At 40.0% G+C, this 19,374-nt stretch overlaps 2 protein-coding genes across 2 annotated transcripts in view; one reads left to right on the top strand and one right to left on the bottom strand.

The window, feature by feature from the left end:
- Positions 1–19,374, top strand: part of mtor (mechanistic target of rapamycin kinase) — a 54,617-nt gene that overhangs the window by 13,396 nt on the left and 21,847 nt on the right. The window contains exons 22-32 of the mRNA XM_061298460.1: positions 509–621; positions 821–983; positions 1,433–1,525; positions 1,847–1,993; positions 2,980–3,122; positions 3,771–3,933; positions 4,271–4,416; positions 15,056–15,131; positions 15,948–16,087; positions 17,788–17,888; positions 18,312–18,427. Of these exons, the coding sequence (XP_061154444.1) occupies positions 509–621; positions 821–983; positions 1,433–1,525; positions 1,847–1,993; positions 2,980–3,122; positions 3,771–3,933; positions 4,271–4,416; positions 15,056–15,131; positions 15,948–16,087; positions 17,788–17,888; positions 18,312–18,427 (1,401 nt within the window). The remainder of the gene's footprint in view (positions 1–508; positions 622–820; positions 984–1,432; positions 1,526–1,846; positions 1,994–2,979; positions 3,123–3,770; positions 3,934–4,270; positions 4,417–15,055; positions 15,132–15,947; positions 16,088–17,787; positions 17,889–18,311; positions 18,428–19,374) is intronic.
- On the bottom strand, positions 6,950–9,594 carry angptl7 (angiopoietin-like 7). Its single transcript, XM_061298461.1, has 5 exons — positions 9,096–9,594; positions 8,411–8,511; positions 8,102–8,296; positions 7,766–7,961; positions 6,950–7,669 (listed from the first exon to the last, which is right to left on the bottom strand). Exons 1-5 carry the CDS (start codon positions 9,448–9,450, stop codon positions 7,500–7,502), a joined length of 1,017 nt encoding a protein of 338 aa, XP_061154445.1. The 5' UTR covers positions 9,451–9,594; the 3' UTR covers positions 6,950–7,499.

Genomic DNA, 19,374 nt, shown 5'->3' with positions numbered 1-19,374 from the left:
TGCCCTCGCTACCGGTTAGTCTCCGAGGCTGTAGTATTAGATAACTGCAGCCTGTAGACTGGGTCATCTATGAGTCAGATCTGGGTCTAGATTTGACTTTAGAGGATTGGGGGGGTTGTACAAAAGTTAGGGAAATGGGACTCCGGTTACCCACTAATCCAAAGGAAAAGAAAAACATACTTCCATCAGTCCAAGGAAGCGTTCATTCGATAGTACGGGCGTCTTTGAGCATGCACCCTTGTCCGCCTCCACTTCTGCTTCCTGCTGTCGCGCCATGTGCACATTGAAAAGGGGCGCAGACTTCTGCTCAATATGTTTTAGCAGCTGGAGGTATTCTTACGCGCAACATTTCATAACACACTGGGATTGTTGCTAAAGAATCTTTTTAGAATCGAGTGTGCTATCAATTATTAGAACGGTTGCCAGATAATTGTTACAGTGAGTAAATGGTGATGCCATAAGAGACCGATTAAGATGTTTGTGATGAATCGTGTGCTTTCATCTGCAGCTGCTGAACGCCATCCAGCTTTTCGGTGCCAACCTTGATGACTACCTCCACCTGCTGCTGCCTCCGATTGTCAAGCTATTTGATGCACTCGATGTGCCCCTGCAGGCCCGCAGGTTTGTACCACACGTCTGTCAATGGAGTGTTGTGTTTTCCTGAAAATGCTCTTTAGTTGAACCTCACTCGGTCATAAATCTCTATTTGCATTAGAACCCGTTCTTTACAATATGTTGTATTTTAATATTTGTATTATTGGTATTTTCTTTACAGCGGTAATTATGTTTGACCCCCCCGCCTTCCTTCTCTGTGTCACAGGGTTGCCTTGGAGACTCTGGACAGGCTAACAGAATCCCTGGACTTCACCGACTACGCGTCCCGCATTATCCACCCCATCGTCCGGACGCTTGACAGCACGGCCGACTTGCGCCCCACGTCCATGGACACGCTGTCCTCGCTGGTGTTCCAGTTGGGAAAAAAGGTAGCTCTTTGCTCTCAGTGGGGCTCTCAGATGGAGTGATTATTCAGTAGAACGCTTCCCACCTTCCCACTGCTGTATGAACGGTATTTCAGTTATCCCTGCCCCCCCCCCCCCCCCCTGCCCTTTATTACTTCCCGTTAGACAGCTTATGTCATGGTCTGTTTGTCAGTGGGGGGGTTCCGTTTATGAGCACGGATAAGGTCACATTTACTCGGCCTCCTCCCAGGCTTTACCCTTCCTCATTCATCAACACTATCGTTAGCATTCCTCATGTAGCCACGTCTGGCAACATGCGAAAAGGAAGCTTTTGATGTAAGCCCCATAAGTAGTTTGATCCTCATTTATTTGGCTTATGGGTAAAGGGATTTAAGGGTAAACAAAATTAAGTGTGTAATTAAGCCCTTATATAGCCTTTTATTTACTTTCCTTCACCTTGCTTCCATCTGCAGTACCAGATTTTCATCCCCATGGTAAATAAAGTGATGCTGAAGCACCGGATCAACCACCAACGCTATGACGTACTCATATGTCGCATTGTCAAGGTGAGCACCTCTCCCTGTTGCATGAAGTAAAACTACAGAAAAGTAATGAAAAATACATCATTACACTAATTTGCCCTAATTAAGTATTTAACAGTCATATGGTCATGCGAAATTTCCGAGAAAAAAGAAATCATAAAAATCAAACAAAACCCTATACATTCATTTGTAACATCAACAAATAATTAATAGTAATTCACAAGAATAGATATGCGCTTGTTATTTCACAAAACATTGTTTCAGGTCAGCCCGGTTAGTCTGCGTGTGGACTCCTTTTTGTTTTTTTCCCCATGCGTGTGGTCCTTTCATGTCTGTTCATAACAGGGCTACACTCTAGCAGAGGAGGAAGAGAATCCTCTAATCTTCCAGCACCGCCATCTACGCGGTAACCAAGGTGATACATTGGTCAGTGGACCGGTGGAAGCAGGACCAATGAAGAAACTTCACGTCAGCACAACAGCACTTCAGAAGGTCAGAAAGGATAAGAAAAACAGCAGTGTGTGCAAATTACGGAATCAAACCAACCACAGCCTTGTGTGCAAGACATTTTAGTTAACTTGAGGTGGTGACTTAAAAACAGCTAGTGACAAATTAAAGGGAAAGCACTAAAGCTTTGTGGCTAGCTGTTTATTGAGTGCAGACTTTCACCGGGTAACTGAAAGCCTTGATAAGTAAAAGAACAGCAACAACTCCAAGGCACAAGAAATAATGTAGCATCGCCAAAGATATTTCTGACAGCATAGCACAGTGGATAATACCGCACTCAAAGTGCAGAGTTTTTGACAGATTCAAAAATAATGTGAAGCTCCAGTTTGCTTCCATTTTTGTTTGTCATGTGTTAGCTGCGACTTTCTGGTTCGTAGGAGATGATGTAAGACATTAGGAATGGCCAGGAAGGGCCAAATGCCTTCCGTGATACCAAAAGCTGTGCAAGCGATGCAAAGAATGAAAATAAGTTCCTCTCGCCGCACCTTTATTCCCTCTGCAATTTGTTTTTGTGGAAAATGTTATGTAGTATTTGCATAATTCCTTTGACAAACTGACCAACAAACCCGTGCTTCTCAATGACGCTTTTTCAGTCATACCACACCTAATTTCATGGAAATTGGTCAAGTAATTGCTGAGGATTTTAAAACATGACTGTTTACAACGAGCAAGTCAAAGTACTGCTGTATTTACACTGTCCTCTGACGGCGTCAATGATGAATTACATTGCATGGAATTAAAAAAACAACAAAAAAACCCCCATAAATTCTCTGTGTAACGGAAGAACTGAAAGCGTATTTGATTGTGTTTCGATTCGGCGCAGCTCTGTGACCACAAGCAATTTAGAATCGATCAAATCTATCATTCTTTGAACTATTTCACGGCAGAAATGCATGTGTGCATGGCCATCATCCAACAGACTGCTCCCACGTAGTTCTCAAAGGCCTCAGAAAACGATCTGTTGCTCACAGGCCTGGGGCGCCGCGAGAAAGGTTTCCAAAGATGACTGGCTGGAGTGGTTGAGACGCTTGAGTGTTGTCCTCCTGAAGGAGTCTTCCTCTCCAGCGCTGCGATCGTGTTGGTCGTTGGCTCAAACCTACATCCCACTGGCCAGGTACACCACCGCATTAGTCATCCACAGACTAAAGTCTTAGAACACCTGTCCTGGCAATAGATACAGACAGGAACTGGAGATGGAGGAAAATGTGGTGTTGATCTCCTGTTTGCACAAAGATTTTAAGTTCATCATCTGCCATTGATCCATGAAAAAAAGCCTTCCATAAAGTGCTCCCACAAAGGAAGCATAGACTATCCAAAATGGCATCAAAAGTGAAGATTCGGTGTGAAGAATGGTGTCTTAATTAACCCTTGATTAATCTGACAGTTCATGAAGGGCTGTGACTTTTGTCCATCTGGGTTATCGGACGCCATAAAACTCCCTGTTACTTCTGTAAGAATTAGAATTTAACAAGCTGTTATTTGTCCCAGAATAATGGAAAACAGAATTGCTCACTTTGTAGCGCTTGCATTATGAATAGCTAGCCCTGAGCATAGCAAAAAAAAAAAAAAAGGCAAATGTTGTTGTGAATCTGTGTACTGGTTGCAAGCACTAGTAGCTTCCAGATGTGACCAAATGAATGTAAATTTGAAGCAGATTGTGCTTGGTTAATCAGTGCGTTTGTAAGGTACTTGAAAGACCGTGTCCTCCTATGACAACTGCAACTGAATGTGTTTTGAACATTTTGTGCATCTCTGTCCATAGGGACCTTTTCAATGCGGCTTTCCTTTCCTGTTGGTCCGAGCTAAGTGAAGACCAGCAGGATGAGCTCATTCGCAGCATCGAGCTAGCGCTCACGTCGCAGGACATCGCGGAAGTCACGCAGACGCTACTCAACCTGGCAGAGTTCATGGAGCACAGTGACAAGGTCGACATTGAGCAGTAAACTCCCAAACCTTACCGGTGTAATTAAAAGGCGGGATAAGACAGGTCATATTTCGGGTGAACTCTCAGATGTCTTTTTGGACACGTGTCGTTTGAAAGGGTCCTCTGAAAATTTCCTAGTGTAAAATCCTCTTGCAGGATATTATTGTACACGTAAGGTCATTGTGAAATTACATTTGTCAGTAGTTTGTTTACATGTACATAAGCCTTCATCTGGCAAAACTGGTGAACTAGCTCATCAGTGCATAGGAGTGAGTCTATGTAGAGCAACTTCCTCGGATGACTTTGCTTGTTTTGAAATAAATTCTTATCTTTTCCAGGGGCCTCTGCCATTGAGAGATGACAATGGCATCGTGCTGCTCGGCGAAAGAGCTGCCAAATGCCGCGCCTACGCCAAAGCTTTGCATTATAAAGAGCTGGAGTTTCAAAAAGGTCCTTCGCCCCTCATCCTGGAATCTCTTATCAGGTAGGAGGTTGAAATTCATTTCCTAATTGAAATTGCCTGTGAATGCTGAGAAGTTCGTAGCGTGACCAAAGTGCCTACGACGCAGTTGAATTAAGGAGTGGTTAGTATAAACATATCCCAGCACAGACTTCTGCCAAAGCTAAAACTAAAGATTTATTACCGAAACTGCTAAGATCTAATATCTTCATTTCCTTAATTTCCTCTATGTGATTAACAAAGCACATCAATCTAATGGCAAAAGGGAGGTGACGAGTCATACAGATTGCTTTTTTTTTTTTTTTTCTGGAGGCAAGACAACAAAATGTAACAAGATCTTGCATAAGCATAACAAATTATCACCATATCTGATGCAATATAAGCTTCACATTAATTGGTTTCTCCATCGTTTTTTTTAACTCACTTGTACTACAACTGGAATTCCTGAAGGATATTCCTGGTTCTATTTAATGCTTTGTGGAATGTCTTTCTGTTTTTAATGACATATTAGTGATTGTGAATATTCTGATTGTATGTCAATTTAAAGTACATTTAGGTAACTTGCTTTAGTAACATTGAGAACTTAGAGGCCAGTTTCACATCTCTTTTGTATTGATTGTTCCCTAGTAGTTAAGCACAGTTATTGTCAGATAAATCAAGTTTGACAGATGACTTAGACAGAGGCCAGCATTTAATTTCTGATAAGAAATGAGAAAATCAAAATACAATACACATGACCCCCCATGACCTTTCAATGTAACTCATCATGTTTTCCACCTCCTTTGTATTTGCATGATTTCTTCGTTTTTGAAATGGCGTGCAGAAAAGCTGTTTTCCAGGCATCTAATTGGACATTTGCCCCTTTTTTTCCCCATCTATGGGCGTCTGGCCCGGTTTCTCAGGGGTCTGTTTTCATTTTCCCGGGAGCCTTGATGATGATGAATGACGAGCAGGCACTCGAGTGTTTGTAATATCCCCATCTGGTTCTCACCTATCCAGAATTTCCCATATATTCAAAAAACACAGGCTGGTGCGTAAAAAGCACAATGAAAAATGTCTCTAATGAGTTGTGACTTTATTGAAAGAAAGAAAAAAGAAAAAAACACTCCCAGGCGATATCTGATCGTCGTTCTGATCAAAGGCAACATGCTGCTGCGCGAATACGTGATTAGTCACGGTTTGTGTTAATGACCTTCTGGTTACTGTAGAAGTTGTTGATTTTATTCTGTCACGTGGATCCTTTTGGTAGAATTTGAACATCTTTGTTGCTCCTTGGTGTCAATTTTGACTAAGTTTGATTCTTTGCCCTATAAAGGGTTACATTTACATGGCTATATTTCTAGGCCCTCTAGCCATGGCTCATTTCAGACATCTTCAGATAGCTTTGTATCCTTAATCTGAACTGCAGAGGTATGCTGTTCATTGCGCATGTTCCATCTCCACTATAATGATCAAAGTTATATAGGGCAATGGGCTGCATGATCTGAACCACATGTTAATAATAAATGTCTAGTTTATAATGCTTGTGGGCACAATGGAAATAGTTGGAAATGGAATTTAAAATGAGGTTTACGTTGATGTGATTTTTTTTTTTTTTAGAAGGCTGCAATTCATGATGAAAATGTCATTTACAGGAGCCATCCAGTCTGCCCTTTTATTTTTCTAGTATTTTTTCAAGCCAAAATACAGTAACATTTCCTCAGCATGGCACAACTAAATTGAGTGCCCCACATGATGCTAAATGAATTCAACATATTTGTTAGAAAACCTTGTACTTCAAAATAGAGTAATCCCTCGCCGCATCGCGGGTCGATTATCGCGGCCCATCTCTAACATTTTCGACCCCGCCTGGTTCCTGTACAGATAGACGTTGAATCTTTCATTGTACATGTTTTTGAGATGGCTGGATCTTCTTGAATGTATATTGGACGGAATAGCAGGCTGATAAAATGACAGACCCACCCCAGATGCAGTTCATATACAGTACAGTGCGAATGTATTTTTGGTCCAACCTAGTCTAGCCAATTATATAATTGATGTGACTCGGAAAAGTTCACATTATTATCGTTTTCCACAATGTTTTTGCAGTTTGATGACTTTCGTAGATTTGGATTAGCGAGTCTTCCACCACATTCCAAAGGTCTTTTGGTGGACTTTATTCCACCTATACTTTCTTCCAAAAGGGAGGGCATACCATTACAGCCTGATTTAGATGTAAACCTAACTTAATGTGGCACCTTGTAAGCTGATAAACCTACTACATATTTCCCAGAGGCAGGCGCTTCTTTTGAATGTTTTTGTTTTGGAATAGCATCAGTGCTTTAACAAACTTATTGATGAAAACATAGCAAAATAAACCCATGAAGCATGTTTCTTGATGACAAAATAGTGTATTGTGGGTGGTCTTCATTCCTGTGGTAGCAACCTTTGGACCTTATGTCAGGTGGTCAGAGTCAGAAGTCAGTAACTCAAAGCAAATAGGTTCGGTATGAATGGTGAGAATACTATATTATGCTTTGAGTGAGTCACGTTTCAAATTTAATTGTAAGGCATGTCATTTCGTTTAAAAAATATTTTTATTTTCTGTCCCATAAAAACGGCATACTTAATGCTCTGTACACATTTCACAAATGACACATTTCAGACATCAATAGTTGGTTTTAAAATAAAATGCTGCACAAATAAAATATATTTGGCCCTATTCTAACAATTGAAACAAAAGGGTTTTACCCATTCATGAAATAAATTTTATCCATCTTGACGTATCTTTGCTACTGATCAAGTAGCAAAAAAATGCTTTCTCTATATTTGCAAGTATAAATGAGTCGTCATAATCCAGCCACCCATGTGGTACGTTGGGAAAAAAAAGAGCATATATTTAAGAGTTAAAAAATGCAATATTTTACTGATCAATATATTAAACACAACTACAATTTACAGCCACACCCAAATACCATCAAAACGTTCAACTGACTTAAATCTAATCAGGCCAAAAACAAATAAATTGACTTCTTTTGGCAACTGCGGGAAAGCCATCATTTGGCTGATGGTGTGTGTATAAGTTGAGATCTCATGGGATCTTGATCAAGGATGTACATCTGTCGAAATTATGGCTGGAAATTTACTGGCCGGACCTTCATCTCCACCTTTTTGAGGGAGTAATTGGGACCATGCCATCCATACCAAGTGATCCCATCTGTGCTCTTCATGTGCTCACCGTAGCGGTAAAAGACTCCATTCAAGTTTGAGTCGGTGCAGCAGTTGTACCAGTAACCACCTACAAAGAGATGACATTGAGTTGAGACAATGAACATTCATGTTAAGTTGTTTGGCAGTCTCTATAAAACTCTCATTGTTACGTTATTTGAATTACCTTTGCGTAATGAAGCGCAGTTATCGACACACTTGTCATTGTCTTTGTTGAGGGTGCTGAAGTTGGTATTGTTATGGTAGCGCAGGGAATCTCCAGCATTGCCTCTATAGTGGGCAAGGAAAAGCCTGTAGCTGTTGAGCTCATTGGCCACGGTGAAAAAGCCATACTCAGCATAACGAGTCTCTCCTTCCCAGTCCTGCGTTTGAAATGTTTAATTAAGGCATAATCATTTTTTTGCACTCATACTGGTGGTTATAAAAACATTTTATGCATGGTTTTATGTTTTTCTTCTTCTTCTTCTTAAAAGGGTCTAGACCTGGCATTGCCAGCACCTACCTCCATCTCAATCCTTAGCACACTGGGCTGCCTTGTTAGACGGAATATGTGGTCCATGCCAAGCCAGAAGTCTCCGCGGATGGATCCAAATCCGCTTTTGTACTGCTTCCAGTCACGGTTAAATGACATCAGACCAACTTTACGCCTCTGGATAAGAGTCCAGCCGCCTCCGTTTGTCTCCATATCACAGAACACCTAAAAACGATTTTCAGTATGTCTTACCAGAGTGGAAATCCAAACATTCATCATGCTCTACCTGAATGATAAAGTTGGAGAACACCAAATACAGAAAACTTCAATATTACTCACACTTAGCTCAGGGGTTCCCAGGAACTCGTCTTTTGGAAGTTTGTACTCTCCAGAGATCTTATAGTTCTTGGAGTAGAGTGATGAACAGTCATATATGGCATCTGGATATAAGAACATTGTCAGTCAACCTTCCCAAACAATTAAAAGCAAAATATGCATCCGTTAGGTCATTCTCTTTCTCCCCTGCATCACTGTGTAGTAGTGTAAAAGAAGTAGGGATGGATTCCTCCTGATATCTTCTAACAGGTCTTCTAATGAAGTCTTAAGTTTAGCCCAATCTAAGTCCCTTTCTGCTCTGTGCTCTTGTCAAATTTGGTCGAGTTGTCCTGTTCTCTTTCGTAGTGACCCTTGTCAGACTACATGGTCAAGTTACTGAAATAATAAATGATGTCATGCCTGGTTTACTTCGCTGTGGCAGGCAGCACTGATTAGTGTTGTTTTAACACTGAAACGGGTGTGACAGGTCAGATTGACAGTTGTCAGACTTTACAGTTCCAATTAAAGGATTTTGTTTAGATATAGAGAAGGCTAATTAATGATTTTCTCGGGTATGTTTGCAAAGATACCGCCTGATGGTAGATGATCATTGGAGGTGGGTTAAAATAGTAGCAATGCAAAGAGATTCTAACAGAAACATTTTAAAATACTTTTGTTTGGACTCTACAATAGAAGCATGGATACTCACCTGATGTTGTCTGTGGAGCGGACTGCAGAGACTGAAGCTGCATGATTTCCACGCGGTTGTTCATTTCAGAGTACTTGCTCTCGGCCTCTGTGACCCTGGCTTCCTGCTGGCGGTTTTGCTTGTCCAGGTCTATGATTTGCCTCACGACGTTCATCAAGTCTGCCTCCTGCTTGCGACTCAGTTCCCCGAGGAGACTGGTCAGGTTGGCCACTTGAACCTTAAGAGAACGCACCTCATCGCAGCACTGAGCCTTGCTTGGCTTTGGTGGTTTCAATGTCTTCCTGGGATTCTGAGCCCAAGTTCCCGCCACCAGAAGAATGGTGACTGCCACAATGCTGAGATTGACCTTTGGCATATTGAAAGAAATTGTTCGATAGTTTGACTCTGGTTGTTCCGAATTGCTTTCTGAGCCCAGACGCAATCAGTCGAGTTGTGGTCGCTCAGTCGCTCTTCTTTGAATGGCAGCTCACTTGTGTTTCCTCAATGAAGACCTCCTCTCGAGGAGCATCTTAAGTATTTGCATGTAGTTCCTCCCCCTTCTCCCATGCTCAACCCCCTGGATGTAAGGCTTCTCTCATCCCTGTCCCTCTACCTTTTCTTCAAATTTACTTTCACTCATTCGACAGAAGCTATACTCACAATCTGCTTGGTGTTTTTTTTTCTTCTTCTGGAATGTAATGTTTTTTTCGTTTTCCGCTTTTCCCTTTTCCATTTATTTATTTTTTTACTTTGTTCTAAATAATTGCAGGGAAGGTTGGTGAAGTGCTAATAGTTGGTCATTTACTTACTTGTGAATCCTTTAAAGTCGCCGATGTGTGTCAAGCTCTGTATGGAAAAATGTGATGAATTTGGCTTCCTGTATGTCCTCATTTGCCTGTATGTTTACAAGCGCGCAGTTTTCCCTTGGAAACAGCACACTTAAATACGTACAGCTACCCTCTAACTTGTCTCATGAGATGCTGCATGCTCACTAAATGACCTTACCTGCTGTCTCTTTACCAGATTTTGGCCCTTTGTCTAGTCACGTTGGATCACCTTTGAAGCTAATTGCATTTTCCCCAATCTGGTGGCTGACATAGACCTGTAATTACAAAATGCTCACTGGAGGCTTTTCTGTCACTACATATACCGAAAGATGTTTTGGTATGAAGCAGTGACCCCACTGGAGCTAAGCTGTCAGCAGAACACTCATGGGTTCAATTTCATGGGGTGAAAAAAAGCAACAGATTCTTATTCAACATTTTGAATTACATAACGGTTATTAACTGTTTTTCTACCCCATCCTCACAATCCTTTAAGGAATCCATTTTTTATTTTTTTTCTGATACAATATCATCCAATTATGAGTATGGCTTCCTCACTTGCAAACAATTATGTTTGAACCAGTGGCTTGTTGAGTTTTTATGGTCTCTGCTTCTTCCGACGTAGAAAGACCAGATTCCTTGAAGGCTAAACGTATGTTTATCGCTACGTGTCAAGCCATAGTTGACTGGCAGATAGGCTACCCCACCTCTTGTGCAAAATCACCTAGGATTGATTACAAGCTCTCTGTGACCCTGTGGGTTAAACTGTATCAATATTGGAGGGATATCAAAGCTAAACATAACATTTGAGCAATATGGTTTTCATCAAATCTTAGGTTGGAAATTGAGGTAGGCTTCTTTTCTCAAAATTGCCAGTAGATATGAAAATTAGTAGTCCTTTTAAACGTCAATCTAACATTTTAGTCTAATTATTTTCTCCATCAACCTCAGTTTTACTGCTAAGAAATCACTATTTCATAGACATAGCAGTGCCACCTACACATCTCGCAGTGGAAACACCAGTCAGATGAGAATAATTATTTTGCTAATAGGACTGACTTGAGGTCTGCTCAATTCATTCAGAACACTATCTGGTGATCTGGTCTGCAGAGTTCATATTTGGCAAAAGTGTTTGTGTTGTGTGTGTGTGTGTGTGTGTGTGTGGTGGGGCAAATGAGTTTGATTAAAATAGACCAGCATATGCTAGTTTAAAGGACCCTCTGGAATAAATATGAGATGAATAACTGTCACCTTGCATTGGGCCCGATTTAAAAATAAATAATAATAATAACAAATAAAAAAATAAAAAATACAGAAATGAAAAAAAAAATGCAATAAATGATCTGCTACCTGGTTGAACCTTTTGACTTTCTCTTAAATGAAGGATACAACCATAGTATTTTCCATGTGCTTGGAGACTATACTGTATGAATACACTGGGGGTATTGTGCAGCTCTGAGTGGCTGACTTCATTCCTTGGCAGACCTTCAGATGTCCTGGTGGCCTAAGCTAACGATGACTGCCTGGTGCTATCTGTTATACATCAAATGCAAGCCACTACATCGGCTAACCATTTACCACCCTCCAAACCAGTAGCTCAGACAAACATCCTGCGCAAATAGAGCTTAGAGTAGCCACAATTCTCAAAAGTATTCCCAGTGGTTTAAATGAGGACATTTTCTATGTCTCACAGAAATGTAATGGCCGTTGGACATGAAACAACAACACACACACACACACACACACGCACACAGTAACAACAGCGTTCCAATGAGGTCACTTCCATTTCTTTAAGGGGTGGGGCCACCAGAGACACTTTGTTCTGCCGGCCCTTTAACCTGACGGTAATGAGCCCAGGAAACATGGTCTGCTCTGGTCTCCCAGTTGGTGATAGTGTTTCAATAGTTTCTCCAGCTGAAAGCACAACATGCTTGAGGCACCATAACAGAAGAAAAACAGAAACAGTTCCCTGTTGTCTTTCTGTTCACAGTGTTAGAAATGACTAATGTTATCCCATTTAGTAGAATCTGTTTGGTAAAAGAACATGCCAAATAGCTTTATGGTGTCAGAGGTCAAACGTCAGCCACTCCCAAGACACTTTGTGTGCGATCCAACTGGTGTTTTGTTTTGGCTGTAACACACCTGCAATCCTTGTGAGGGTAAAGCCATTTAGATAATGGATGGCTGGAAAAAACGGTCATAAATCTAGTATGGAGTTGGTGGGTATAGTTTCACAGTCTGGGTTGCGAATGACGTAAGATCCCTTATCAGCATCAAAGTGGTTTATCCTTGATCCATATGTACAAATGTCCATCCATCAGTTCTCTGAGGCACTATTCTCACTCCTCTCATGGGTGTGCTTTAGCCTATTCCAGCTGTCTTTGGACGAGAGGTGGGGTGACCCTCAACTGATCGTCAGCCAATCACAAATGTAAAAAGATCAGAATTATTTAACTTTTCTTGCGTGAATACCTGGACTGTACTTTCAATGGCCCTGTATTCATTTCTGGACTTTGCATTCCCAGTCCCTAGTTGATTTTTGTTGTTGTTTTTATTCCATTTAGGGTTAGATGAGCATTTGGCTTCCCTCGTAGATCTACGACCAAGTGGATTTCTTTCAAATTAGATTAGGCCCAGTAGTGAGGTATGGCATTCCTCTTTGTTAGCTTTGCATACATTACAGGATTTACAATTAGATGAGCGCGTTGTTGTACTTTCTTCCATTTTCTTTTCCTTTTCTTCCAGGTTTACTCAAAAACTTTTGATTGAAAAATAATCAAATGTATAGAATCAACTGATAATTAAGTCTATCAAAGGTTTGTTTATAGTTAGTCCTTGCATTAATGGTGGAAAGCAAGATAATTTTTGAATTATTTTATTTATTAGTCTACTGTACACCACTTTTTCCTCAATATTTGAGGGGCAAAGGTAGAGCAAAGGCCTGTTTTAGTAATCAGAAGGGAATTAAATAGAGTCACTGAATCTGAAAAGTAAATCTTTTTATTCAATGAAGAAAAACCAACTTTAGTCCCAATATTTTCCTATGCAGTCTGAAATTGTCCTTTTTGAACTTAATGGTCTCTCAGGTTTCTTAAATTTGTTTACATTCTGAAGTCAATTGCCGGGCCATTCCTCCTTACAACTGGTATCCGTTTTCATCTTCTCTTTTCGTGGAGAACTCGCTTGCCAATAATCCTGAAGGAATTCACCGTCCAAGTAATTCAATTTTGCATACACTGCACATTGTTTGAAACTTGCTCTAACAGTTAATTACTCTGAATTTGGTCTTGGCAGAGCTCAACGGCCTCACCTTTTAAATCAGAACTAAGGTTCTAGGTTTTTTTGACACTAGTCTTGAAGGTCTGTCCTTACTAAATCGTTAAGATGGGGAACATGATGTTAGAGTCTTGTCATATGGATGTGTTTAGACTGCATGTGTCCTGGAAGCTGGCAGCCAGATGGTCTTAGCTGTGGGCCAGTTAAATCTCCAGGGTCCATAGAAGAGAAGATTCTTATCCACAGTTGTCTCCTCTAATAAAACCCCACATCTGGGCAATTTTAGCATTCCTTAACTGCTTCTGTGTTGCACAGCATGGATGCCCAGTAGCAATATTAAATGTGCACAATGCCTTTTGTTTTACACAAGATGTATTTCTTTTCTGAAAACACCATTGATAAAGAAGACAATGTTATTTCGTTTATTATTTTCTCATTTGATTATGTAGCATCAATATATTTCGTGGTGGATATTTTTGTATGATTACCATCCTAGGAGTGATCAAAATAATCTGTATCAAGAAAAACACTTCATTTTTGTTTTACGAATCCTGTTTTTTTTTGTTGGAAACAAAAAATAGGTGCTGATAACTCCATAAAGGTTTACAATTTGGTGTTTGTTTGTTTTTTGTTTTGTTTTTATTCTGCACCCACTGCTAAAAATGTGCTTTCCGATTTAATATGCTGGTGAATGATCTTTTCAGACTTCAGAGTCTAGTTACATTGCTCACAGTGGCTACATTTGGTTTCTATTCAAGTCAACTCCTGGTGTGCATATTAATTGTACCTGTCACGCATTCACATCTGCACCAGCAGCTTTAGATCATTTGCTGTGGTCACATGCAGAGCCATTTCATCACATCGGGACCTCAACTGTGTGAACTGTCAAAAGTAATTTCTGACAAATATGCTCAGGTAGCCCTCATCGACTGTCCTCAGAAACTCCACTGCATACCAGCATTGATCACACGCTTCATTTTACAGACATATTGGTTGTGGCCGCTCATGGCTTTTCCCATTAAGGAAGTACAGTGCAGTTGCCCTTCACAGGAGTGTTTCCAGATGTTTTTCAGTTCAGGGTGCTCACACCGGACTTGCGGTGAAAGATAACGTACACATACACAATACACACAAGTGTGGCAGATGTCAGTCACTCTGTTTATTTCAACAAAATCCACTTTACATAACATTGCCACGATAGAATTGCTCAAGATTCCGAGTAACCTGTTGGTTCAGAGGATTAACAAATACATAGTCTTATTTACATCAAGTGCAAATAGGTCATGTTAAGAATAAATGCTGACTAGAAGTGCAGCCATTGATTAATTGACAATTGATTGATTATCAGATTATTCAATAATTATGTATGCTAATCAATGAATCTTCATTGCTTTTTTATTTCGAGATTGTCTGCTTGCCAAACTATTATATAATCATCATAAATGATTTTATAATGATGTACTTCTTGAACCGATTAATTGCATATCTGTTTGTTTGAATAGGAAATATTAATTTAGTTTGCAATCATTTTGATTTAAGAGCAGATTCACTGAGCAAATTAATTCTGCAACCCAAGGTTCCACACGGTACTTCCTCATGTGAAATGATGTAATGACGTTACCTCATACATCGTAGCTTGTGCTTTCTATTTTTGACCATTCTGTCAATAGTAAATATGCAATGCTTTGAATTTGTCATTTGAAATATGACAACAAATCTTAATGTACATTGTATCGATAACCTATACTTATCGTTGAAGCTTTGACTCCCATTTTATGAAAAGCAAAAAGCATCTGATTCCAAAAATTCCACAAATACAACATTTGTGTGGAAATTTCTCTGAAAGCCCCTGTGTGTCTTTTTTTTGTTTTTATTTCCCAGTATCAACAATAAGTTGCAGCAGCCAGAAGCCGCATCTGGTGTGTTGGAGTATGCCATGAAACATTTTGGTGAGCTGGTAAGTATTTTTTTACAAGTTGATATTGCATTTTCAACACTTGGCAGTGGATGTAGGTAATTCTCACCATTACCTTATCAACACCAGCATACATTCTCATAATGAAATACAATGTTCATGAAGTGTACAAGTGGGTGGTTTTGTGTCTGCTTACACTTCTTTAGGGGGTAGCCTTGGTTATTCTAGCTGCATATCTGCAGAACACCTTGTTCTGAAAATACAGCATGTGGGGAACCCATCTACTCTTCTGACTTGTCTTAGCGTATTTTCCTAGTTATAAAGACTACAATTTAGAAAGTGCACACATTATCAAATGAATTAAAGAATGCTGATATATTTCCAGAAAATGTGCATTCCCTCATGTTGCACCTTTTGCTTTTGTTTTATCACACTAAATAAACCATCAAAGTGATTTCAGAATGATGTTGGAGACAACAGTTAGTGATGGCAATATAAACTATGGTCTGATGTAAAAAGTGCAATGACAGCACAGTTTAACAGTGATTGAAAAACCAGATTTCAAAGGTACGTAGTTACTGTATCGAAAGAGTATGAGTAGAAACACAAACCATAGGGTTCCACGAAAAAACAGGCTAAGGAACGATGTTTTAAGCCCCAGATGAGCAATTTTTGCAGGCTCTTGAACACATGCCTCGAAAAAAGACAGCAAGATAAAAATGCCTTGTAAGGTGTATTACTAAGATTGTATCTTGTCCTACATCTCGTGTTTGAGCTTTGACACAAAAAGTAAGACTGAATTTGTAATGCAGCGGTCCAAACAATGCTATTATTACACTTTTACCACTTTTTGATTAGGAAATCCAAGCCACTTGGTATGAGAAGCTCCATGAGTGGGAAGATGCTTTGGTGGCATACGATAAGAAGATCGACATGAACAAAGAGGATCCAGAGCTCATCCTGGGCAGAATGCGCTGCTTAGAGGCACTGGGAGAATGGTATGTGATTATTTATATCGCTATTCTCTCGCTACTCTAGCCTTTCAGCTGTGTGCTTAAATACTTATGGTGAATTCATCAACCATCTCCTATTTTGTTCTTTTTTAATCCTGTGTAGGACTGTGCGGGAGTCAATGTGGTGTGAATACGCTACTCATGCCCGTGAGCGCTGCCTTAGCAGCCTTTTCCAAATCTGTCTTGACAAAACTCCCTTTGACGGAGGTGAAAAGATTGAAAAAATGTTCCTTTGAGTTGACTGAAGTACTGTAATTCAATCCGGAAAGAATGAACGGAGAGCCAACCCTGGTTAGAGGTGCTGCAACTCTACTGAAAGTTCACCATAGTGACGGCTGGCCCTCAAAAAGCATTCTTTGGGAAAATGACAGTCATGTCAAAAAGATCCAAACGCTGTATGCGGAGGCTAGTTATTGAAATACTGACACTTAACAGATGGCAATCGACTTATGTAGCTGCTCTGGTGTGATTGTTGTCAGTGGTGTTATTTTGGGAAATGATATATTTAGCAAGAAAATGATTTTGCTTTGTGTGTGTGAGAACCTGTAGAGTCTGAAAATTATATAACATTTGATAGGGGCATGAGTCAATGAAGATTGACTTTTTGAGAACACAGTTGCCTGTCAGGTTAAGGGATATTGTTCAGATCCTCATTGTGCGAATCCAAAACTGGCGTCAAAGAGTTTAAGTAGAGTTATAATAACAATAATACAGGAAGGCTTTAGTAGAAATCCCATCCTAACTTTTAAAAGTACACATGCATTAAGAGGAATTCCTTAAAAATGGTAAACGTGTGTCCTGTTCAAAATACAGCGTAACCTCTACTGTAGGTTGAGCACAATCTACTTCATGATGTTGAATCACCTCTCTTGTACAAAATAAATTCAATTCTTTTCAATAGTGTTTACAATGAGAAATGATTCAAGCGTAATTCAAAGATGATTTGTGTGATAGGTGCGGCTCACACATCCTACTATTTAACACTGCATACCATTGTAGAATGAAAAAACCGGTGCGGTCATTTGAAAAAAATGTTTTGTGGAATGAATTGCAATAGATGCTGTTGGATTTGTTAGCTATCTTACTTGACGTCATCAGTGTGTTAATGGAATTTACATTTGTCTGAGATGTTTATTTTGAAAGAATATATGAATGACAAATTGAAATGTTAAATAAAAAAAATCTTTCTGTAGTCAAAAGGGCAATAAGCACTATGAAGGAAATCATAGTTCATATCTTGTAAATGGAATTTGGCATGGTGAAGCATCTGAGCTTCCTTGGCTCAAATACATCCAATTTGTCTGGATCTACACTAAAATGGGTTCTTCATTGGCTCATTTCCCGCAGTCTAAGCTTTGTTGGAGGTTACTTGGCAGACCGCCACCATGACTGAGCAATCCCATTTCACGGTCATGATTTGTCTGAATTTTGTCATTGCAATGTTTGCACTCTTCACAGCGAAAGCGAGGTAAAAATGTTGCAGTGCAACATTTCTGCATCTGGTGGACGTATGTGGAACCACTCTACAATGCAAACTTTTCCCAAAGTTTTTTATGCTCATGCGATTAAGTGTATTGTTCTGTTTTGTTCCGAATTGTGAATTAAGGATGTTTAAGGTCCACTGTATTTTTTTGTACATGAATACTTGAAGCCCATGCTGATTTTTATTGTTGTTGTTTTTTAAGGGGTCAGTTGCACCAGCAGTGCTGTGAGGAGTGGACTCTTGTCAGTGAAGAAACCCAGGCCAAGATGGCTCGTATGGCTGCTGCGGCTGCTTGGGGACTGGGTAACTCGGACACTTTTCAATCACGGCTGCATTAGCTCTAAGTTAGTTCATGAGGAGCAGTTTTTGTAAATTATACGCATGTAGAGCCGCAGCCATTGCGGCAAATGGGTGACTGAACGATGCAGAGGGTGGCAATGAAATCTAAACATTCGCCCCTCGCCAACCCCAATATTGACACGCTGTAATGCATCAATGTGGAGCAAAAACATTTGCCACAGTCAAAGAGCATCCCTTGAGATCTGTGGTCTGTGGCTTTGCATTGAACCAGCCGAGCTACTATATGAAGACTATCCTGACCGCATATCATTTACAAATATCATATTTAGTGATTTTTCTCTTATGTAAGCCATGGTCAACAAAAGTCAAATCATCATCATCACATCCTTGAGCAATCATTTTTACATTTGATTGTTTTTCCGTCAGGGCACTGGGACAGCATGGAGGAATACACATGTATGATCCCGAGAGATACACACGATGGTGCCTTCTACAGGGCAGTGCTAGCCTTGCATCAGGACCTGTTCTCGTTGGCCCAGCAGGTACTTATGTTATGCCGTAATATTTTGAATACATCCAGCAGAGCATACATCCCCCATTAACTGTACAGTGCATTATGGCTGTATTTATAGAAAACCTGAAGACATACCATGGGATCGCTCAATAGCCTCACAGTTTCTGGAATTTCCATTAGTCTTTTGAACAATCCATTCAAAGTTTACTTCGTTGGACAGAGTATTAAAGGAACAAAAATGTCTACGGATATTCCAGAATATCAAATTCCCTCATTGCCTTAGTGTGTTCGCAAAAGTTGTTTTAATGATGTGATACTTATATGGCGTTGAATTGTTATGTAACTTACCTTAGAAGCATTAGAGTATCATTTTCAGGTTCCCACGATTCAAAGTTTGTTCCTGTTTTCAGGGTACGTCGGAAGATACAATACCATAAGAGTTCTTTGTTCGCCGTGCAGTATAATAACATACAAAACAAGCTGAATGCATTTGATCTTAGTTCCAAATCAGTACGAGTTACTCCATAATATAGTAAATTAGTATATTTATATGAGTATTACCTTATTAAACCCAAACGGCATTGACGCTGCCATTTGTTGTTCCCGCTTATGTATCAAGTCATGTGGTAACCCCGCTGCCTTCCTTTTAAGCAAGTGCAACTTAACTGACTCCATTGTTGTTCTTTTTAGTAACACAATGCATCACAAACGTTATCAGATCAGGTTGACATGTACTGGTTTATGGTGTTGGCTGGTCAACATTTGATCTGATGATATTAAGGCCTATTTGAAGACTAACCCAGGGTCAAATGTGCTTTTCAAAAAGCGTGTGCTTTTGTGTGAACACTGTCTTAAATGCTGCTCTGTTTTTCCGTAAGTACATGAAACTTGGTGATTGATATGCTTCTATGTACGCATTTGTTGGACCTTGAACCTGCAGCTTTCAAATCCATGTCCTTAGAGCCAAGTCCTCAA

This window comes from Syngnathus typhle, linkage group LG2 (genome assembly GCF_033458585.1).
Source record: "Syngnathus typhle isolate RoL2023-S1 ecotype Sweden linkage group LG2, RoL_Styp_1.0, whole genome shotgun sequence".
In the NCBI taxonomy this organism is placed as follows: Eukaryota; Metazoa; Chordata; class Actinopteri; order Syngnathiformes; family Syngnathidae; genus Syngnathus; species Syngnathus typhle.
The sequence above is the reverse complement of the archived record's forward strand: the minus strand, read 5'-3'. Positions and strand labels throughout refer to the sequence as shown.